The 24018-nt window shown below is 50.4% G+C and overlaps 1 protein-coding gene and 1 pseudogene across 6 annotated transcripts in view; both read right to left on the bottom strand.

Moving 5' to 3' along the window:
* DHRS3 (dehydrogenase/reductase 3) overlaps positions 1-20587 on the bottom strand; it is a 44662-nt gene extending 24075 nt beyond the window's left edge. The window contains exons 1-2 of one of the 6 annotated variants that reach the window (XM_006145286.3): positions 20571-20587; positions 18674-18910 (exon numbers count right to left, since the gene is read on the bottom strand). In XM_006145286.3, coding sequence (XP_006145348.1) covers positions 18674-18868 — 195 coding nt within the window. In that variant the 5' untranslated portion in view covers positions 18869-18910; positions 20571-20587. The other 5 variants (XM_006145284.3, XM_006145288.3, XM_006145285.3 and 2 more) reach the window with 5 other exon arrangements.
* A 2767-nt stretch (positions 20588-23354) lies between these two features.
* The window catches only part of LOC114007259 (histone-lysine N-methyltransferase SETMAR-like), a 3434-nt pseudogene continuing 2770 nt past the window's right edge, over positions 23355-24018 (bottom strand).

Genomic DNA, 24018 nt, shown 5'->3' with positions numbered 1-24018 from the left:
GAACTGCAGATTTGAGCTCTCTGCAGAACTGACGGTGGGGGTCGGGGGTGCAGGGAGGGGGGACTGGGGAGGGATGGAAAGGTGTGGGAGAGATCTTGCCTTTGCCCTGGGCTTTCTGGGAACTTCGTTCCCTCTCCCTTGAGATGGGGGTAGGGGAATTTCCTACAGGTATGTAAGTAAATGCCCCAGTGTCCTGAGGGCCTCCATCAGCCCCTCAGCCCTCTTGGAGAGTAGGGGCTGGCTTATTCCAAGGCAGGTCCCAGCACCCACTACCCTTTGGACGGGAAAGCAGCCTGGCTAGGGCCTCACAAATCTGCTCTGGAGTTGATTTGCTGTGCGACTTTTGGATGAGTCACTTGGCGTCTCTGGGCTTCAACTCCATCTGGGGAAAGCAGGGAAATTGAAACTGGCCTCCCAGTACTAGGGTGGGAAGGTCAGAAGTGCGGGTGCTCAGGAGCCGCAAGGAGTGGGCAGAAGCTCCGGGTGTTGGGGGGTAACCTGGCACAGTGAGGACTTGGAGAAACCAAGGCACCCCCTCCTCGCCCTCCTGCCCCCCACACCTGGCCTCTTGGTTTGCTGTGAGAATCTGGGGCTGCAGGGTCAAGGGAGCCCTCACTAACTCATGACCACTCTGCCTTGGGGATGGGAATCCAGATGTGACGCCAGATCTACCTTTTGCCCCCAGAATGCAACAGGCACAGGTTAACACTAGAGCCAATTTAGTCTCTCACTGAATTGAAGGTTGACTCCCTCCTCCTTACATCACCCTGTTTTACTGTCTGTACTGCACTTGCCCCCCCCTTTGGAAGTAAACCAGTTATTTGCTCATTTATTGTCTATCTCTCTCATTGCTCAAAGACACACATTCTCTGGAGTGGAGACATTGATGGATTCCCAGGGTGCCCGGGGAGTGTGTGAATGAATGAATGAAATGATTTTGCCTCTCCTGCGAAAGGTGGGATGACACTGACAGCCCTTAGGGAATGGCAATCACCAGGACCAGTCACATCATTTGTGGGTCCCCTTTTACAAAGAGTGATAAAGGAAGAGCAGGGCCCTCCGGGTCACAGCCAGGAAGCCAGCCTTTGCTGTCGCACATGGGATGGCAGCCCCAGCTGCAGCAGCCTTCCCTGCTCCCTGTGCAACAGATGCGAAGTCTGACAGCCGACAGCCAGCCCACGTGGAGCTTGGGAACGTGGTGGGCACAACCACCCCTCTGCACAAGCAGGGGAGGAAAACAGCCATCAGGGAAGCAGATAGACTTAGGGACAAGAGTAGTAATAGCAGTACTTGTAGTTAGCATGCGCTCAGGACTTCTCTGAGCTCAAGTGAGGTCTGCACACTCCAAAAGTGGGGCCGGCAGGTGGCATAGTGGTTAAGGCGCTGGACTCCCACATGGCCAAATGTGGTTTGAGTCCTGGACCTGGCAGCTTGAAACTCATGCCAGGTGTGTGTGTGTGTGTGTGTGTGTGTTTGTGCCCAAAACCCCAAGAAGAGAATGGAGGAGAAGGGACTGCAGTATTGCCATGCCCCCGAGAGGTGATTTCTCACTTTGGCTCTCTCTGTCAAGCACAAACACACTATATATAAAAAAAACCCTCTCTTTCAAAAAACAAACCAACCAACCCCAAAGCTCTCAAATTCCACATTTTTATTAATGTTAGCCCATACATTTGAGGCAAGCCCTAGTTGGAACCAACATGAGACACTGTCTAGGTTCTTTCTCCCACTGCTGTGAATGTCACGGGGTTCCGTTAAAGGTGCTGCCCAGACCCACCCCACAGACTTAGCGCGCATCATTAGGTAAGTGGCCTATGTGCCATGGCACATCCCTAAGTCCTATCCAAACTCTGAAACGTGAGTGGTGGCAAGGGTTTTATATAAGGGGCTGTGGACCTGGACTATTGGCCCATCTTAGAGATGGGTCACTGAGGCCCCCAGAAGTGTAAATGTCCATCAGGGATACAGCCAGGAAGTGGCTTGGCTGGGACTCCAACCCTGGGTGGTAGTACTTCTGGGAGGTGCTGGCAAAGGTGAGAAAACAGCTGTTGCCTTGCAAAAGGAAAGGCAGTGTTTAACGGAGAAGCTCGGCCTCTCCTTCACACTGCAACATGGAATCCAGAGGTCTCCGTGCCCGGGAACACCAGGGCTAGTGTGTCCTGGTGACCTTCAGCTAATTAAGCATAATTTATGGACTGGCCTCTGAGGACAAGCCTTAAATTACTTACAAGCTGTGCCAAGGTACCTATCCTACAGGCTATTCATTAGGAATCCGTTTAATCTCTGCTGGGACAAAGGTCAACTGCCATGGAGTTGACCCTGCTGGCTGCCTGGCGTCCTGCTATCAGCTTGTGGATCTGGGCTGGGAGTACTGGGGGATTCAGGAGAAGCAGGACATTGCAAGGGGAAATGGCTGGGTCAACACATCCTGCAGAGGCCAGGAAGCAAATTCTCCAGGCCTTGGCTCACAAGGGCCCGGGAGATGGTTTGCCTCAGCAGCAGCCCTGCCGAAAGTGCCCTGTAGAGAGCATCCCAACCCGCCAGCATCAGAGAAGGTGGTTGGAAAATCATCTCCCCTCCCCTTCCGGTTACCTGGACTTGCCGTGTATCTATAGAAAGCCTTCAATGGCTCCCTTCTGCTCTTCCAATCAAGGTCAAACTCCACCCCACAAGCACTAAGCTCTGTGAGGTGTGGCCATCTCTCCCCATACCCACTTCTGTTCTGGCCAAACCAGTCGCTCTCTCCGGTTCTCCACAGGAACCAAACTTTCTCATCTCTCATTTTTGTGTCTCATCTTAGATCCTATCCTTCTTTCCCAGGAGCCAGACTGTATGCATTTGAATCCTATGGCTACGTATGCTGTGTGACCTTAGGCAAATACTGAACCTCTCTGAGCCCTGATTGTTCTCATCTTTAAAAAGGGGAACAGTCTAGTTCTTACGTCATACAATTGCTCTGAGAACAAATCAAATTGCTCAGCACACAGCAAGTACTTTATGAACAATGGTGTCAGTGGTTTGGAAGGCCCCAGTCTATGCTCATGGCCTTCCACCTGCCATGGTCTGCCTCGTCGAAACACTCATCCACCGGTGTCATTGTGGGCTACTCGACCACATCCCAAGCTAGACACAAGATGAATCCCAGAGCCCATCCGTATTTTCCCCTTGTCATATTTGAGCACTGCCTAAGTGGTCCTTGTGACCTAGGAGAGCTTCCCCAATGCCCTTCCCGCGGGTCCAGTTTACCCCTGCAGGAAGCCCTGTGGGATGTGTCCACCATGGGGTACAGTGATGTCCCCAGTTTCTGTTGCTCTCCAAGGGCAAACCCTTCCAGGTGACACCCTGTGGCCCCAGCTGTGTTGCCAGCCACTCAACAGCTGGGACTGTGACATCTTCCACCCCTGGTAACTCTGTGGCACCTGGAGCAGAGCTTTTGTTAGCCAGTGCTCAACATAGACCCAAGCAACATTTTCTTTTCTTATCAGAATTATTTAATTTGGGACCAGCAGTTAGCGTAATGGCTATGTCGCTGGACTCCCACATAGTCGACCGTGGTTTGCGTCCTGGACCGGGTGGCTTAAAACTCACGCCGGGTGCATGTGCGTGCGTGCCCAAGATCCTGAAAGGAGAACGGAGGAGAAGGGATTGCAGCGTGGCCAGCCCCCCTGGGGGTTGATTTCTTGCTTTCTGTCTCTCTGTCTCTCTCTGTCTGGCGAGCGCACACGCCCTATAGCGAAAACCTCTCAAAAAAAAAAAAAGAATTATTTAATTTTTATTTACCATTATTATTAGTTGAGAATTCTTTTATTTAACTTTATTTATTTATTTATTTAATTTGACCAGAGAAAGAAAGAGTAAGAAAGAGTAAGAGAGAGAGAGAGAGAGAGAAGGAAAGTGAGAAAGCAAGCCGCCAGGTCCAGAACTTGAACCATAGTCGCCCATGTGGGAGTCCAGCGTCCTTAACCACCATGCCACCTGCTGGCCCCTTATTATCTTTTAATTTGTTACAGGGCATGCATGCTTATCAGGGAGAGACAGAGAGAGAGAGAGAGAAGGAAAGTGAAAAAGCAAGCGTCAGGTCCAGGATTAGAACCATGGCTAGCCATGTGGGAATCCAGCGCCTTAACCACCATGCCACCCAAGTGACATTTTCTGATCACTTCCTAGCATGCTCGATGATCTCATAGAATCCCTCCAACATGCCTGGGAGGTGGGAATTAATACTGGCTCTTTACAGAGTAGAAAACTGAGGCTCAGAGAATGTGACTAGCAAAGTAATGCACCCCACCCCCAAGATGCCCATATCCCGGGCACAGAACCTGTGGATGGATGTGGAATTCCACATGGGAAAGGGGCATTCAGGCTGCAGATGGAATTCAATTTGCTAATCGTCTGGCTTTAAAGGAGATTATCAGGGATTACCCTTGTGGGCCCAGTGTAATCATAAAGGGCCTTAAAAAAGGACAGGAGGGGCCAGCAGGTGATGTGGTTGAGGCGGTTGGCTAGCCAACCACAGTTCAAGTCCCGGACTTGGTGGCTTGCTTTCTTACTTTCCTGCACTCTGCGTGTCTCTCTCTGGTGAGCACACATTCCCTACAGCAAATTTAAAAATATAATAATAATTGGGACCAGCAGATAGCGTAATGGCTATGTTGCTGGACTCCCATGTAGTGGACTGCAGTTCGAGTCGCGGACCCGGTGGTTTAAACTCACGCCAAGCACGTGTGCGTGTGTGCCCAAGATCCTGAGAGGAGAATGGAGAAGGGATTGCGGTGTGGCCAATCTGGGGGGTAGTTTCTCACTTTCTGCTTCTCTGTCTTTCTGGTGAGTGCACATGCCCTATAGCAAAAATCTCTAAAAAATTAATACATTAAATTAAAAAATCGTTTTAAAAATAAAAAATAAAAATGGATGGGAAAGGTGTGACAGTCAAAAGAACTGGGACTATGGGTAAAAGGTCGGCATGATGCAGCATGGCCGGCTTCAAAGACTGTGGAGGGGCGGGGAACCAAGGAAAGGATGTGGCCTCTAGACACTGGAAAGGGCGAGGGAATGTCTCATCCCTGAGCCTCCAGGAGGAGCACAGTCCCAACACCCACGAGGCCCACATGGGACTGCTGACTTCCGGAACTGCAAGAGGGTAAGTGTGTGCTGCTTTGAGCCCCTGAGTTTGTGGTCATTTGAATAGCGGAAATGTGAAATTCACGTCAAGGGACTTGTCCAAGGCTTCCAGCCTGAAGAGCTGGGGTCAAAACCCACATCTGGTCCTTCGATGGCACAGATCCCCTCTCCATCCCAACCTAACAGCCTCACTTAAAACAAAACCAACTGCTTCTGTCTGGAAGAAGAAGGCATAGGCGAGGCGCGGAGGTGGTCGGTTACATACAGTCATGGCTTCCCCATCCTGGCCAACACTTACTGAGCACTCATTTTGTGCTAAAGGTTTTAGAGACATTCATTATATAATTTAATCTTCATTCGACAGTGAAGAAACTGGGGCACGGAGTGGCAAAGTAACTTGCCCAGGGTCACACAGCAAAAGGACCAAAGAGCTAGCATGTGAACTTTGGTATATCTCACGCCTGAGCTCAAAATCCAAGTTGGTACGCTATTAGGTTGTCAGGAAAGTCGTGACTTATTTTTCTATGTTTTCCTATATGAAAACGCATCATGGCTTTCCTGACAACCCAACATATTAGCTCTGTGAGAAGGAAAACACTGCATGTGGCGTGTGGAAACACATACGCATGTGCACGTACACACACACATACTTCCACTGAGTCGAAGACTCAGGAGACAACCCCAAGCTGTGGTGTTGGATCTGTTGGTTGAGGAGGTTCGAACCCTGGGAGGGTACACTGTATCTCCAGCCCACGCTGGCCCCATGCCTCACCATTGCTGAAGGAGTCTGGCCTCCCCTGCTGTGTGTTCACAGGGAAGTGTACCAGAGAGGCCAGGTCAGACTCCCGCTGCTTGTCAACTGGGATGTGAGGACATGGGATGCAGAGCCAAGGGTGGACGGGCTCCACGTGGGTGTGTCTGTCCGGGCTGCCCGCCTGCATTAGGGTCATGCTGCCCTTTGTGGTCACACTGGCCCCAGCCCCCATGATGACCTGCTGCTGGCCTGAGAGGCCACAGCATGCTGGCCCTGGGAGCTCAGAAAGACCCGGGAGACACCTTTCCACCTCTGAAAGCCCAGGTCAGCTGTGTCCCGCTCACTGGGCTGCAGATGGAGGGGAGGGAGAGCTGGCCTCTTGTGTCCATGGAAATAGCCCCAGGAACTGGGATCCAGCAAAGGGGCTGCCTTTTCTCTCACATCAGTGTCCTTAACTCTTCTAGAACAGTTCAAAAGAACCCCCCAAACCTGTGGGACTACTTTGGTCACTATGCATTTTGTCTTTGAACTACAAACTCCCTGAGGACAGAAAGGTTTTTAACTCAACCTTGAAAACATTGGTGTTGCCCTTGAGTGTCAACAAATGACAGGATAAGGCCTGCAGGGCTAGACCTGGAGGTCTGGCCGGTACAGGCAGTTCTTTGCTTGGGATGACTGAAAACAAGATGTTGTCCTTCTGTAAGAACACTTTGATGCGTACCTGACCCCCTGCTTCTGGTCACCCCAGTTTCTTCTGTCCACCTCTCCATTCCCTAACCTGATGGTTTACCTGGTCTGGTATACCTCTGGCTCAGAGAGCAGCCTGGGGCCCACAGATGGCCAAGCAATCAGCACACCATGTCCAGTGACTGGCTCAGGCTCACCCAGTCACTGTCAGGGGAGGCAGGAGAGATGTGCCCTCCGGAACTGCTGGGCAGAGGACCCCACCGCCCAGCTGAGTGGAGCTGGGGGATCTGAGTTGCAGAACAGGGCGGGTATGACAGAAGACAGCCTGAGGTGAGAGGAGTAGAAGGAAGCAGGGGATGGCCCCGGACAGTGTCGGGCCCTGGAGCCACGCATGGACTTAGCTCTGCCCTGGTTCTTTCTGGTCTGTAGCCAATAAGCCAACTCCCATCAGGAGGGCTATGTCACACTGCTTGAGCCAGTTAGACTCCTGGGGTGCTAATGGCCCTGCTGCAGACTCCCCTAGGAGCTCTCAGTGTGGTCTCTTCTATGGGATGATTAATTGGCTAAGTGCAGCTGCCCTGGGTTTCGGTCTGACTGGGTCACTCACAAGCTATGTGACAGTAAGTCACTGATCCTCAAGTGTTGGTCAGTGAGAAGGGATGAAACAGTACTCACGTGGGAAGGTCACTGTTGGGAAGTAGATGGCCTTGTTACAAGTGAAGTGCTTTAGAACGGTCCATGGCACATAGCAGGTGCTCAGTGAACACTGGCATTGAGCAGACATGAAGGTTAGTATCAGCTGTGTCCTGCTCGGTCACGTGTCATTCAGGCAACAGACATTTACTGTGTGCCTGATACTGAGCCAGGGGCTGAAATACCTGATGAGTAAGGGGGACATGCCACCTGCTCTCACGGATGTCACAATCTGTAGCAAAAGAGACACAGCAACAAGTGACCACAAAGTGTGGTGAGTTGCCATGGAAACTCATGGCTTGGCCTCACTATAGCCCACCCCCAACCAATGGAGCTACCTGGACACACAGATGAAGAGGATTAATTCCCTGTAGGTGAAGCTGGGCCAGTATGGGGGGTTTGGGCAGCTGGGACTGAGTGGAAGCCAGGCCTCTGAACAATTTCTCCAGTCTCAGCCCCTCACCGCAGAACGGCCTGCCTTGGACCAGCCCCTGCTAATGAAGAAACGGGCTGTTGTCACTGGGCGGCTCCACAAGGCTAAGGTCTTGAGTGGAAGAGAAGACAGGCCCAAAGCCCTCCCTGTGGGGAGAGTGATGCCCTCCCGCAGACTTCTAAAAAGAGTCAAGAGCTAAAATTCCCCAAGTGTTTCTGTTGCGTGGGCAGAATCTCCCCTTCCAGGGGAATCCCAGAACCAGCGCGGTCAGGCCAGCAGGTTCCTTGCCTTTCACCCCTTGTGCCCAGCAGAGCATCTGGGCCAGTATGCGAAAGGCACAGAGCTGAGGCTGGGGGCATCCACCGTCTTCCCCACCTCCCCCATGTCTCTGCCCTGGCGGAGGGGGCGGTCATCTCTCATCTCTCACGAACACTCTCATAGTGAACGAGGTGGTGTGTATAGGTGTTTCACCAACCTTCACATCTTCACTTTTCAGATGAGGGAACCAAAGCCCAGAAAGTGAGTCACTTGCCCCAGGTCACACAGCAGGTCACTGGGAGCCCTTCTAGGGTCTATGGGGCTAAGAGCTGGTTTCCGGCAGCCCTGGCTAGCATGATGACATGCATGAAGTTTCTAAGCAGCAAGAAGACCTTGGCCACCTGGGGTGACACTGTGGGGCTGGGGTGCCAGGTCACACTAACCTGGGGCTGGGTGCTTTTGAGGCACAGAGGGACAGGCAAAAGCCTGCGTTTCCTGGTAGCTCAAGTTGGGCTTATCCCTTTGAAGAGCTGTCTCAGCCCCAGCTGAGCACTTAGGGCTTCTAGACTGGGGACTCCCAGTGGTGGAGCACAGGCCATGACTGAAGGCTGAGCAAGGCGGGGGTGGCAGTAGGGGTCCTTTCTTAAGGGGCAAGGGCCCAAGCTGGCGGAGGGCATTTCAGTCCACAACTGACATCACCTTGGAATAGAGGGTCAAAGGTTGAGATGTCAACAGGACAAAATTCGGCCATGCCACATAAAGGTCAAGTGGGGAGTGCAGCATGCTGAGTGATTTCCTAGAACAGTTACTCTCAGGCCTTACTTTTCCTTCTCTTTAAAGCCCTGGCACTCTTCCAGAATGCACAAGAAAATCTTCCATGGAATTTTAAGCTACAAAGCAGAAGTGAAACTGATCGAGTTAAATGGAGGTGGGGTCCTTCAGAACCCTACCAGCTCCTCCTCCCACTTGGCCCCACCTTTTGGAGGCCCTGGGGTGCTCTGGAACTCAGAGTTTTTTTTTTTTAAAGAATGACTTATTTAATTTTATTTGTTATTATTTTTTAATTTGACCAGAGAGAGAGAAAGGAAAAGTGAGAAAGCAAGTCACCAGGTCCAGAACTTGGCCATGTGGGAATATAATGCCCCAACCACCATGCCACCTGCTGGCCTTCTGAAAGAGATTTAAAACTCAGTCCTAGAACCTCACTTAGTGTTGAGGCTGCCTTGGTCAATCAGGGCCCAGAGGTCGGCAGAAGTGGGATAAACACCTGGAGACAGTTACCCAGGAGAGCATTCGAATCGGATGTGGGCACAGTGGTCAGAGGCTTCACTGATCTGCAAGGCCACTGGAAAGGGAATCAAAGGCCCTGGGCCCAGACTTCTCTCACTCCATTGGTCATCTCTGCTTTCAGGAATGTGCCCTTGAATTTTCTTTTCAGGGGACAATCTGGCCTGTGACTGAGAGCCAGGGCCAAACGCCAATGAACAGTGCAGATTTGTGGTGTGGTGCTTATGGTTCTGGCTTCTGGGTCACGGGCCTCCAGAGTGTCTCCTGCCTCTGACATAGGTGCTGGTCCTGAATCTGCAGCTGAGCCTGGAGGACTTAGAAGGGTTTTGACTGAATCTAGTTCGAGCCTTCTTTAAAAAAAAAAAAAAAGTTTCAGAATTGTTATTTAATTTTATTTATTATTATTATTTTTAAATTTGCTATAGGGCATGTGCACTCACCAGAAAGAGACATAGAGAGAGAAAGAGAGAGGGATAGAGAGAAGGATGTTCGGAAAGAGAGAGAGAGAAAGAGAGGAAGTGAGAAAGCAAGCTGCCAGGTCTGGGACTTAACTGCTCTTGGCCATGCGGGAGTCCAGTGCCTTTAACCTCTATGCCACCTGCTGGCCCCAGATCAAGCCTCCTTAACCTAGTGTCTAGGATAGGCATCTGGGGGCATAGGGCCCTTCAAGGTATAAAAATGTGTATTGCTGTACATAGTTCTTGGGACAGGGTTCATACTTTCTTTAGATTTTTGAAGGGTTCTGCAACCAATGAAAGATTAAGACTGCTATCCTCTGAGTTGTCACCTCCTTCAGAAAGTCTTCTAAGACTTCTCTTACAAAAGGAAAGTCTTGGCCATGTGGGAATATAATGCCCCAACCACCATGCCACCTGCTGGTGGTCTTTTTACAAAGTCATCTTTCCCTTCTCTACTAAGAATGCAGCTAAACCTCAGATTTAGTTGGAGAGAACTCCCTGCTCATCTCTCAACAGCTAGGTCCTGTATATTTAAAATGCTACACTGACTGGCAAATGAAAGAAACTCAACTGTGCAATGTGGTTAACTCTTTAAAATAAACCCTGATAATCAATGACTACCTTAATCCTCTGGCAAGTATCCCAGTCATTGTATGTATGCAAATACTGCTACCCAATTCTACAAAATATTTGGTAAAAGTTGACTTAACTACATCCCTGCCTGCCTCCTGTTGATTCACTGACTGCTTATCAGACCTCTCTCCAGATCCCTCTGTGAACTAGGCCTGCTATTTAACCATTTGTCTCTTGACCTCTTTACAACCCTGGCGTAGGCCGGACCAGGCTGAGATTATCTGTCACTGTGGGAAAAGTTCTAATTTTGAGGCATGGAAACGTGTTCAAAGTCTCCTCCAGGAAAGTACCCTCAATGCCTTATTTCACCTGCATCTCTGAAATGGGCTGCTGATCACCCCTGCCTCTGAGCGTGGTCGAGAAGGTCGAGCAACACGATGTAGGTGAAAAAGCACTGTACCGTCATGCAGGTGCTAGGTCATGTACAGGACTGCCATCATGTAGTGTGCCATGGCCACACACAGTGTCACATAGTGTAGAGTACACTATATTACAACATTGCATCACACAGAGCACCACGGCCACGTGGAGGAACACAGCCACACACAGTGTCACATAATGGAGAGTACACTGTATTACAACATTGCATCACACAGAGCACCACGGCCACGTGGAGGAACACAGCCACACACAGTGTCACATAATGGAGAGTACACTGTATTACAACATTGCATCACACAGAGCACCACGGCCACGTGGAGGAACACAGCCACACACAGTGTCACATAATGGAGAGTACACTGTATTACAACATTGCATCACACAGAGCACCACGGCCACGTGGAGGAACACAGCCACACACAGTGTCACATAATGGAGAGTACACTGTATTACAACATTGCATCACACAGAGCACCACGGCCACGTGGAGGAACACAGCCACACACAGTGTCACATAATGGAGAGTACACTGTATTACAACATTGCATCACACAGAGCACCACGGCCACGTGGAGGAACACAGCCACACACAGTGTCACATAATGGAGAGTACACTGTATTACAACATTGCATCACACAGAGCACCACGGCCACGTGGAGGAACACAGCCACACACAGTGTCACATAATGGAGAGTACACTGTATTACAACATTGCATCACACAGAGCACCACGGCCACGTGGAGGAACACAGCCACACACAGTGTCACATAATGGAGAGTACACTGTATTACAACATTGCATCACACAGAGCACCACGGCCACGTGGAGAAACACGGCCACACACAGTGTCGCATAGTGTAGAGTAACACTATATTACAACATTGCATCACACAGAGCACCACGGCCACGTGGAGGAACACGGCCACACACAGTGTCACATAATGTAGAGTACACTGTATTACAACATTGCATCACACGGAGCACCACGGCCACGTGGAGGAACACGGCCACACACAATGTCACACAATGTAGAGTATAATGGAGAGTACACTGTATTACAACATTGCATCACACGGAGCACCACGGCCACGTGGAGGAACACGGCCACACACAATGTCACACAATGTAGAGTAACACTATATTACTACATTGCATCACATGGAGCACCACGGCCACGTGGAGAAACACAGCCACACACAGTGTCACATAATGTAGAGTACACTATATTACAGCATTGCATCACATGGAGCACCATGGCCACGTGGAGGAACACGGCCACACACAGTGTCACATAATGTAGAGTACACTGTATTACAACATTGCATCACACGGAGCACCACGGCCACGTGGAGGAACACAGCCACACACAGTGTCACATAATGTAGAGTACACTATATTACATGGAGTACCACTATATTACAATATTGTATTACACAGAGGACCACAGCTACATGGAGTACCATATAGTATCACATACTGTAGATTACACTATATTACAGTATCGCATCATATACAGGGCCACGGACACATGTAGGACCACAGGCCATGTACAGTATTACATAATGTAGAGTACACTACATTGCAGTATTGCATTACACGGAGCACCACAGCCATGTGGAGGACCACGGCCACGTACAGTATCACATAGTGTAGACCACACTATATTAACGTATTGCATCACACAGAGGACCATGACTAAATGGAGGACCATGGTCACATATAGTATCACATAATGTAGAGTACATTATATTACAGTATTGTATCACACAGAGCACCACAGCCACATGGAGGACCATGGTCACAGAGTGCCACAGCCATATAGAGAACCACAGCCATATAGAGAATTACAGCCACATGGAGCACTATGGCCACATGGAAGACCACAGTCATGTTTAGTACCATAGTCATGCTGGGCACCAGACATAAACCCTGCCACAGTTTGGCATATTATTAGGAGTTCAGAGAAGTCATCAGGATCCATTTCTGGAGCTATGAGTGTCTAAGCACTGATGTTCAGAGCACAGGATATGATTTAAGCCTGCCTTGCATTCTCCCAGCTGCTCCCCACTCTCCAGCACCCTGAAAAGCTGTTCAAAGGAATGAAAAAACTGCTAAAGGACATGTTGACGTCACACCAAAGAGGTGTTTAGAACCTGCCCTCCTCTAATGCGGGAATTCCTACACCCACTTGTTTAAAGAGCAGCCTCTTCATTTGCAGAAAGCTCCAAAGGGCAGAATGGTGGTGCTGTTGCAGGACCCAGGTCCGCAGGGCTAAGGCCTACACACAGACTGTGTGTAGCCCTCCAGAACCACCTGGAACAGGTCCCATGCCTCTGCTGTATTGGAAAGCAATAGATACTGTCTCCTGCCTCTTGAGGAGTCAACTAAACTCTCATGAATCTGCCAACCAACCCCAGCCATAGCTTCTTGTCCTGTCTTCCTGAGTTGCTCCCTGGACTCCCTCCAATAGCTCAAGGACCCTCTCAAAGTGTTGACTGATAGTGACCACAATGCTCCAGAGTCTTTCGACAAAGTGGAGCAGAAATGCATCTTTATGCTAGACACCAATACAGTTGACTTTTTGGGAGGGAGTGGTGGTGCTATAAACTTTTTTTAAAAATTGTCATTAAAAGTCATCTTGTTGGAGTTAACTCACCCTTTCAAAGCATTAGGGGCTTTTTCAGTCTGAAGACAGTCATCACTCCATGAACACCACGTACCACTAGAGAATCACACCTGCTCTAGCCTGGCTGTCTCATGGTCCTCCAAATACCCAGACATAGTGTCTCCTCTGGGCCCTTGCTCTTCCCTCTCCCCAAAACACCACCTCCTCCCCTCCCTCTGTGCCCTCACTTCGCTCAGCTTTTTCCTCAATAGCCCCTTCTCAGCGTGGCCTTTCTTGCAGCCCCGTCTATAATGCCAGTCCTGCCCAAATCTGTTCTTGCTTCATTTTTCTCTCCTCAGCGCCTACTACGATCTGACACACTGTTTTATTCATCTTATTTAGTATGTCTACATTCCTCACTAAAGTGTCAGCTCTATAGGGGTGGTGATTGGGTGATGATCTGTGTCTGCTTTGATCCTTGCAGTCTCCCCTGTGCCTAGGACAGTGCCTGGCACATAGGTGCTCAGTAAATTTGTGGACGTGAATAAGCAAATGAATGAGTGAGTTCTCACCAATCCTTCGTTTACTTGCTTGTCCTGATATTTTGGCATTCTGGCTGAGAATCTTGGCACACACCCGTGTTCAGAACTCTAATATCGCACTCATTTTAAGGAGTATCCACAAATGACCACACATTTGAGCATGCTAGTGTCTCAGTAGATTTGTTTCTCTCATTTTCATCTGGCTTCAACTGTTGTCTGATCTCCATGGTTCATCTAAAAATATGCCCAAAATGTTTCCTTTCACAGATATTATAGACTTGCTGTATTTTTAGATTGTGTCTCCTGAAGGCAACAACTGACATTCTAGGTGTGGTTAGGCTTTTGTCCAAGGATAAGCGAGAATGTTGGGTCTGGAACCTCCCTGCACTGCTACTCAAACCTCTGGAGGGTTTTGATGATGGTGGCAGTGACTGTGACAACCAGACCCCTTTCCTGGGTAGAACGAATGCTTCCTCATAAATACAGCTGAGAGCATCTTCTTCAGGTGGAGGGCCTCGCAGATCATAGGATGGAAATAGCTAAGCATAATGATAGCGAGGTCAGAAGGGCCCTGCGCAGTCGTAAACAAATGCACTTGGGTCCAAAACAATGAAAGTTCAGAAGAGCTTGAAGTCCAAACAACAGTCACCAGGAGGTGAGGCAGGCAGTGGTGCAGGGGTAATGCAAGTGAACCCACACGAGAAGGTCCTGGGTTTGCATCTCATGACTGTCCTCAATACTCTTGTTCCTGCTCCCAGCTGGTTGAGACTTGGGATGGCATATGAGGACCCTGCTGGGGGACTGCCTGCCTGTCTCTCTCTCATGGTGATTCATAACTAACTAATGTGAAAGATGACGATGAAGACGCAGAAGAGCTAAGCAGACCCAACATGGGACTTGTACACTTAGTTTTCAGTATTACTAGATCTAGGAAGGATTCTCAAAAGCCCAAATAGAAAATTTGGTGATTTTAAGATCAAACAAACAAATAAAAAACAAGAAATTTTACTTGATGTGCTAGTTAGGGAACTGAAGTCCCTCAATCCCCTGAAAATTATAGGGGAAAACTAACATTTTTATTCGCTGGGATCTGATGACCAGCAAGGAAGGCCGAGCTAATCAGTAATGAGGACAAATGTTTGTTTTCCACCCACCTCTCCTGTGCCCAACTCAGGGAACTTGGTAATCCATTGCTTTCCTGTGGTGACTGGCACAGTAGGAGAACTTGAGAGCATGGCAGGACCTGAGGGATCATTTTTTCCCCTCTCATTGTATAGGTATGCTTCCTGGCTGTGACCCGGAGCAGGTGGTGACTTTTCCAGCGATATGAACCCAGTTGCTGACCTCCTGTTTTGGAAAATGAAGCTGTGGGGCACATATTTCCAGCTGTGGACACTTTGTTCCCCAAGGGAAGTCAGACAGAGGTACTTGTCTATTCATGAGGCAGCCTGAATTATAGGGCCCATTGTTCGAGCCCAGGGACCAGACGCACCAAGCCGAAAGACTTCTAGATACCACATACAGGACAGGTAGCTTATCTTCCTGAACCAGACTCATCCAGTGTGAGGATGGGCCACTTCTCTCTCCCAGGTCAATTGTTGTTGTCTTAATTCATTTAAACGTTTAAATGTAATTGGTTTATTTCTTCCATGAGAGAAAGAGACAGGAGAGAGGGCCTGCACTCTCAAAGGGTCTTTAAGCCATGATCCACTTTAGCTAGATCATGGGCAGGCTCACACACTCAGTGTGCACAGGGAGGTCTCAGGATATGAACCAAGGACCTTCTCATGTGGGTCCAGTTGCATTACTTCTGCCACTGTCCCTAGAGGCCTGCCTGCAGCATGGTCTCGGGTTCTAGTCTAGTTCCTTGCCCAATACTGTACTAAAGGCTGGAACAGCCACTGCAAATACTTGGCAACTGTCAACTTCCCCTCTCGGGCTCTTTCTCACACCACATCAAACTCAAAGACCAGAGATGGGGCCAGCTGAGTATGTAGCCAGGAGCCTTTGTGGGGAGGGGAAATGGGCCTAAGCTTCATGACCGATTTCATGGGGAACATTCCAAGAGGGTATAGAAACCAAAAAAAGAACGTAGTAGGGAATATCTCAGCAAGGGTCTTAGCCCCGGAAACCCCAACCTTGACTGGCCTTGCCTCAACCTCAGTACATTGTGGGTAAAGAGGGTGGTCTCCTGATTAGGAAATTCTAAACTCTTGGAGTCCTTGTGTCCCTTTAAGATAAACTGTCATTTGGGTCACCTTTGCAGCTAAAGGCTTTCTACCACCCACACAAACTGCCAAATCCTATTTAACTCAAGGTCATTATGGGAAACTGGGTTGTCACCTCCCTTTCCCTGCCCCCTAAAAATAAAAGAAAATCTTCTGGACAGTCAGCTGTTTGCAGACACACTGATGCCATTCCTTTCTCTTTTGGGGCCCTTCCCCTCCAGATCTAATCCCACCAGGATCCAGACAGAGCTCTGATGCAGCCTCAGCTTCTACCAAGGGAGAAGGGGAGTCAGCCACGGTCCCACACTGCCGCCTGCCTAATGCCGCAGGCTGCGGGTGGCCAGGTCCTTCCTAACCCTCCCAGATCTCTTAGACGCTCCTGGACACCCCCTTCCCCCGCCCCTGCCCCAAGTCCACTCTACACACCCTGTTCCTAACCACTCAGCTCCTGTAAATTCCCCACCCCTGTAACACTTGGCCCTTTGTCCCCAAGTCCCCTGGGCCCCAAACACTCTTGGCTCTGTGAGTTGTCTCAAAGTCCTCTACTGGGCCCAGATAGACTCAGACCAGGAGCTTCAAGATTTCAAATTCACCACCGTGGCAGCAGGCAGAAGGCTCATTAAAAAGTAGCTGCAGTAATTGGTCAGATAATTATGAATTACAGGGAGCACCCTTGGTCATCTGGACTGGCCCAGTGACTGAACCCCACGCAGTTTCACAGGCCCCTGTGGGTCCCCTCTTTGGTGACTGACACCAATTTAAGACATTTTTCTAACTGGCCTTGGGTTTCTTCCCTGGAAGAAGAAGCCCATTCCAAATTGGTGGGGCTGTGGTTCCCAGGGCATGAACTTGCTGGCTCCACTCCGTGCTATTATACACACCCCCCAGTGCCATGCATTTCTTTCAATTTGGGATTGTTTATAGTCAGTCAAGTTTTTCCAGATTGACTAAGAGTTCCTCATGTGCCTACTGCAGTCAGTTACAAGAGCAGGAAAAGAGACCCAGGACTTGGGCCAGCTGGAAGATTCCGAAGAAAGCCTCTGTGGGATGCAGACAGCTGAGGAATGACAATCGCACGCAATTGTCCCAAATCTCACATCTCTTCCCCAAGGACACCCTCATGTGTCCAACTGATCCCGCTCCACAAAGGGCTTTAAGAGCCTTCTAATGAGGCATCACTGCAAGGAAAGGAAACTGCTGAGAACAACTCTTACTTCCCCTTATTCGGTGTGTCTAAGGGTTAAAAACACTTCCGAACTCCCCTTCCGAGGGCAAGGGCAAACAGCTGTCCAAACCACCCAAGGAGAAGTGGGCGTCCTGGAGGGCTGACACCCCACCCCCCCCCAAGCTCAGCTGGTGCAACAGCCCAGCCATACCAGCTAGGGAAGAGTTAATGGGCAATCAGTTTGGGCTGATAGTTTGGCTCCAAAGTTCAGTCCCCTCAGAGCCACCCCAGAGGAATTGTAAATCTCAGGGCAGTATTTAACAAAACAAAAGCAACCTGGAATTACATGCAGGTTTGGTTTTCTACAGTACATATTTACTTAATCCCCAAGGTATGTGGCTCCATGTCAGATCAGCTGGCTTTGCCGGCCCTTTCACCCCCCTCGTTCACAACAGTTTAAGTTTCAAGCTAATTCCCTGTTTTCACTCTTCCTCTTCACAGGGCCGGCTGGAGACAGCCTGGCCTGCTGGCCTCAAATCCCTCTCTGGATTGCTGTTGTCACCGGGTGAGTCAGCCTGGCCAGAGTTGGGAGCTGGGTGACAGCTGGCTCAGTCTCTCCACTCTCCCAGCACCAGGTTTCCAAAACCTGGAGCAAGAGATGCTGGCACCACCAAGAAGTTACAGGCAGTGCCTGGTGGGTAGGACCCTCCACACAGAGCCACCTCCCAACTTTCATGGGGACCGATCTCCTCGGGGGCTATATTCGGAGAGGAAGGAGAGAGTGTTGAAGGTGATGGCAAGGGCCCTTTATGGACTGCAGGTTACCCCTGTTCTCCTTTCTGCCCTCCAAACACCTAGGCTGCCAGAGTGCTTGTTTGCCAGGTTAGACCTCTTTTCAAACCCAGGCCAAAGGCCCCCCTCTCCTCGGGTCCTCAGACCTGCAGCTGTCCACGTTGGGGCTGGGAAGCGGGTTGCCAAGGAAAATAAGAAGCGCCAGCCACCAGCTGGCAGGCAGCTCCCAGCTCTACCAAGGGGCGCACACACCCTGCACTCACTCAGGGTGGCGGTAAAAAAGGGCAAGAAGGCGAGGTGGGGGTGGGGGGGCACAAGATCTTCCTTTGGGAGGGAGGACTGTGGGAAACGGGTGGGTCTCCTAAGTTTCGGGGTGGGGAAGAATATTCAGCCAGCCACGGATCCCGAAGGAGCGGATCGGCTCCGGACCTGCCAAAAAAGACAGTCCTGTGCCCGGGAAATTTACAAGGTGAAACCGACTAGATCAGCACTCAGTGTGGCGCTGGGGAATGGGGTAGCCGGAGACTATGGGCTCCCGGGAGCTGAATCCTGCAACAGCAGCAGGTGGGCGCACCCCGCCCAGTGGTCCTTCCCGCCTTCAGCACCCACCCCCTGGAGGCGCAGTGCCCGGTACCTTTCTGGCGCCGCGCTCTGCGAACTCGCGAGCTAGCTGGCGCCCGATGCCTCTCCCGCCGCCGGTGATGAGGACGTTCTCCCGCGACAGGTCCCGCAGCTTGGCGGGCAGCACCAGTCCGACGGCTGCTTTTGCCACCAGATAGATCATCTGTAGAGGGAACACCACCAACGCGCCCAGCCATTTCCACACCATCCTCCGCGCCGCGGAGCCGGGCAGGGGGCGAAACTCCCCGGACTGAACAAAACAAGAATAATAATAATAAAAAAACCCAAAACAATAATAAATAAACCGAATAAGAAGGAGAGAGGCGTCCCACCTGGCGACTCTTGAAATCACCTCTTCCCAAATGCAAAGCACAGGGTGAGAAAAAGGGGGAAAAACACACACAGACAAATCCTCCGGAGAAAAAGCGCTTCGGAGGTCGGGACGGTAAAGGGTGGAGGGGAGGCAGGAGGTGGAAGTTCTAACAAGAAGTTTCTTGCCCCAGCAGCCGTTTCGGCTGGGGAATTCTCAGGTAATGTTTACAGACTGACAGAGGAGTTTAGGCAAGGGAAGGAAAAAAAAAAAAAAAGGCACTAACCACACGCGCACCCTGCTACAGTCCCAGTTTCAAAGTGCAAGATAAAAAAAAATCGCTTCCAAATTGTAGAGCCCCCCCCCCACGCACCCCTTCTCCTGAAAAAAAAAAAAAAAGGGGGGGTAAAAGTGCTTGGAGCTCCCAATTTCAGCCTGCGAAAGTCTCCCGACTCATTGCTATTCTTGGGCTCAGGAAATTGCTTAAACGCGATCTGATTGCCAGCAACGTGCAGGAGAAGTGGGGGGTCCGGGTGTCAGTTTCTTTACGTGCTGGGCTCGCCCTCGCGCGCGCTCGCTCTCTCCGGCTCCCTCCCTCTCTCTTTCTTCCAGCAAAGGCTGGGAGTTGCCGCTCGATCCGGCTCTCTCTCTCTCTCCTTTTAGTATTTATTGCCTTCTTTTTGTCCTTTCCAACTTGGAGAGGGCCTGGGTGCAGAGCGCGCGTGGATCGGACGCCCTGGTCTGCCCGGACTTATTCATTCGCTTCGGGGGCAGCCACCGTGCGGAGCGAGAGGGCGGCTCTCCCCCCCCCCATTTTTTTTAATACCCCATTAAGTCTGATTGACAGTTAAAGTTGTTGGGAGGCTTCACTACCGTTCCTCTGAATGGCTGTTGCGGCCTCCCCTCCCCCCTGCGCCGTCGCGGGGCGCGCGCCTGGGCGCGCACACGGGCTCGCTGCGACTCGCTCTCCGGGACTGGCTCTCCTTTCGGCAAGCCGGGACTTGCCGCTTGTGCCCCTGAGGGCTCGCAGCTGTAACTCGAACACCCTGGAACCAACTCCCGCGAGCTGGATCCTTCTCCAAGACATTCCTCCCTGCCTGGGCCGCGGTCTCCCAGAACTGGGGCGCCCGCTCGCCAGGTGATCCACCCTTAATAGGCGGGACGAGCCCAGGGGAGCCTCTGCATACCTTGGGCCAACCTGGTCTCCAGGGGTTTTATTTAGGGTCATTTGGTCCTCCCCTGCCTCCAGGTAGAATCAGGAAGCCACTTCCCACTTTTGCCGGACATCTTCTATCTTAAAATGTTCTTTCTAAGTCTGATCCATGTCGCTCAAGTTGCTGGGGAGAGCCACTGGGAGCAGGGTTGTGCTTTGAGGGGAAGGAGGTGGGCAGAGTAAAGGAACCTCTGCCCCAGGTGCCAATAAAATCCCTGTAAGATTAGCTGGGAGCATATTTATTGCTCATCTGGGCTAGAATTACCTTGACTGACAGCAATTTCCTTAATAACAAAAGCCTGTAAACAAAACGTCCTAAACCTGTGCCCCGTGCAGGCAAGCGTCTCAAGTCCTTCGGCCTCTGGGCTTCCCTGGAGGAGCACCCACCTTGTGACCTCCTGCCCTCCCCAACGAGAATGTCTCCCCTGTAGAAGGGTGGGACCAGCTTTTCAGAGCTGTCTGCTGCAGGAAGTCTGGGAGGTGAGTCACTGAAAAGCAGCTCCAGTTAGAAGTGCTGATGGGACTTGCCTCCCGCCCCCTGAACATCCCCGGACTGGAGGAGAGTGAGCCAAGGAGCTGCCCTGTAATCTGGGGCAGCCGTTTCCAGCGTGGGACTTGTTCAGACGGGGAACTCTGGGCCTCACCCCCAGAGATTCTGATTCAGCAGGGCTGGTGCTGGAATTGGTATTTTTAAAGCTCTGCCTGGGTGAGAAAGTCACTTTGAGAAATACTGATTCTGGAGGAGGCATGGCTGGGGATTTCTCTCTCACCTGCAAAGACCTTATAGTTGTGGGGATGCCTGGGGGAGGGCTTGGAGAATGTACCTTCTAGGTGACCTGGGAAACTCACAAGTCTGCATTACCACTGAAGAGCCTAAGGGAGCAAAGGGTTGGGCAAAGCCGGGATGGTTGAGAAACTATCCTACATGGAGGCCTATATTCTGACATTGATCCTTCCACTGACCTCACAGTGGGGCTATTGTTATCCCATTTTGAAAGTTAGCAAGCCTAGAAGTGCAGGAGGGAGGGATCTGAATCCAGACCTGGCTCCTCTTCATATCCCACTCCACTCTGGCAAGAGGGGAGTGGAGAGGTGGAGGGCGAGACTCAGCCAAAGACTCCATTGTGGCTACTCCCTCCAGCCTCCAACCCCTCTACCCCCACAACTCCAAAGCATGATGGTTGAAGAATTGGCCACTGCCTTCGTCTGACTCCTAGGGAAGCTGAAGGCAGGACTCCAGCATAGTGACTGTCTCTTCCCAAATAAGAAATTCCAGCCTGGGAAAAACAGGCCCTTCCCACCCAGCAGTGGTTGGGTTCAGCCAGGCCTGTGAATGAGAAAACTGGGAAAGTCTGAAGACAGAACAGGGTACATGCTCAGTCTCTGCTCATCTGTTATCCTCGAAGCCGCCTAGTGGCCAAGAGGGGACACTGCTCCAAGCTGTCCAGCCTCCAGCTTCCTACAGTCCTGACAAGCAGCTACACTTTTTCTCCAGGCCTTTCTCCCTACCTAAGGTTAACACTCCAAGCCTAAAAGGGCTTGCAATATCATAGCCCCCCTCTCCTTGCTGTCTTATGGCAGAAGAGACTGAGCACAGAGATAGCAACTCATAAAGAGAGAAGCATGTTAACCCCAACCAGCTACCCCTCCTATTTAGATCCAGACCAGGTGGCTGACCACAGGGTCCAGCCAGACCATTTCCCTTGGATGCATGTTTGTGATGGAGCGTAGGGATGAAGGGGAAGGATATTCAGTGTACCTGGCCTTCACCTATACTCTCATTCCGTTTCCTTAACAGCCTGAAGAGGTGGCTGTCACTGTGCCCTTTGAACGCAGGAGGAAACAAAGGTTCAGTATCTATGCAACTTCCCCAAGGCCACACAGGGTGTTCCCCATCAGACTTGAGAAGAAATGAGAGAAAAAAGAAACATGTCAGGCAATCCCAAAAGGAGCTGGCAGTTTCACAGCTTGGCTGGAGATGGACTGTGGCCTTTTTTCTACTGGCAGATCTTTGGGATGTGGGTTTTGTGAGCCTCCCCGCATCAGCTTCCCAGAGAAGAGTTGTTGCCTTCTCTTATCCTCCCCTGCCAGTTCTTGGGTAGATGGCAGTGAGGAGCCCCTGGACCAGGGGTGCACAGTTTAGCAGGTCAGCCCCAAGGGGCCCTGTGGCCTGGCTTCAGAGAGACGTCCTCCCTTTTCCCTTCCCATGTGTCCCTTAACCTTCACTGCTGGTATTCCCTCCTCCCTTGTTTCCTTGGGCAGGAGTTGGGAAACTTAACTCCAGGGTAAAGTTTGAAATTTCACATCCCAGGCTTGGGAGGAGGGCCCCACAACCTCCTTCCACCCCCCAAACTGAAAGAAGCCTTTGTGGGCTTGATGGAAGAGGTGAGCTGCAGTCTGAAGAGCTAACTTTTTCCATGACTCAGCTCTCCTGGTGCAGCTGCAGCTCAGCCAGGGAGGTGCGAGTACCCAGCGGGGCTGGCTGGAGCCTGGTGGCAGCCACAGTGCAGCCCATTGTGGGTAGAGGGAACTCTAAGTGCCAGCAGCATAGGGGATAGAGGTAGGGCCCCAAGAGGGTGCTCCCGTGACTCCCAGGGGACTTGCTAAATCACTAGACTGTAGATACTCCCTGACAGCTGCAGCAGGTCCTGTCTCTCCCTCCCTCTTTATAAGAGACAGAGACTAGTATTTTTGATTGGGTCTCACTATGTCGTGATCCTTCCAGTCAACTGGGATTATAGGCACACAATCGTGCCTGGCATGTTCAGGTTGACCTGGGAACCCGAACTGGGTCTCTCATGTGGCTTTCAGCCTCCTAGGCACCGGTGCTGTTAATATTTGTGCACTGGGGCTGGCAGATGGTGTGGTGGTTAAGGCACTGGACTTCTACGTGGCCTAACACAGCTTGAGTCCTGGAACTGGAGGCTTGCTTTCTCACTTTCCCTCTCTCTCTGGTCAAATTAAACACTAATAGCAAACATTACCTTTAAAATTCAGTATTTTGAAATTTTGAAAGTTGTTTATAAACTGTCAAGAATTATGGAGTATGAGCTAAAATGTTTTGCTATGTAAAGTAACTGTGGAAAAATGTAAAAATAAATAAATGAAAGAAAAAACACTAATAGCAAATAAAGTTAAATAAATAATAATATTTTTATTATTACATCTTTATTAATCAAAATAAGAATTATTAGAATCAATGCATTTTTGCCAATGGGAAATAAGTTTGTTTACTCCTGTAGTTGTAAAAATCTGTGCTTTGGGATTGACACACTCTTGGAAAGCATTTTCTGTATCCTGCTGGTTGTGGAAGCATTTTCCCTGTAAAAAATTGTCAAGATGCTTGAAGAAGTGGTGGTTAGTTGGCCTGAGGTCAGGTGAATATGGTGGACGAGGCAAAACTTCGTAGCGCATTTTGTTCAACTTTTGAAGTGTTGGTTCTGTGATGTGCAGTTGAGTGTTGTCATGGGGAAGAATTGGGCCCTTTTAATTGACTGATGCTGGCTGTAGGCACTGCAGTTTTCAGTGCATCTCACCAATTTGCTGAATGTACTTCTCAGATGTAATGGTGTCTCCAGGATTCAGAAAGCTATAGTGAATCAGACTGGCAGTGGACCACCACTCGGTGGTCATGACCTTTTCGGTGTACATTCGGCTCTGGGAAGTGCTTTGAAGCTTCTCAGTCCAACCACTGAGCTGATTATCACTGGTTTTTATATAAAATCCACTTTTCCTTGAAAATATTAAAAGCAGATTAGTCCATACAGAAGATTGAATCTTGCATGTTGAAGACAGAACCTCTGACCTAGAAAAAATAACCAAAAAAAAAAAAAAA

The sequence above is a fragment of the Tupaia chinensis genome, unplaced genomic scaffold, assembly GCF_000334495.1.
Source record: "Tupaia chinensis unplaced genomic scaffold, TupChi_1.0 Scaffold000146_1, whole genome shotgun sequence".
NCBI lineage: Eukaryota > Metazoa > Chordata > Mammalia > Scandentia > Tupaiidae > Tupaia > Tupaia belangeri.
Note: the sequence above shows the minus strand (reverse complement) of the source record. Positions and strands in the feature narration are given on the sequence as shown.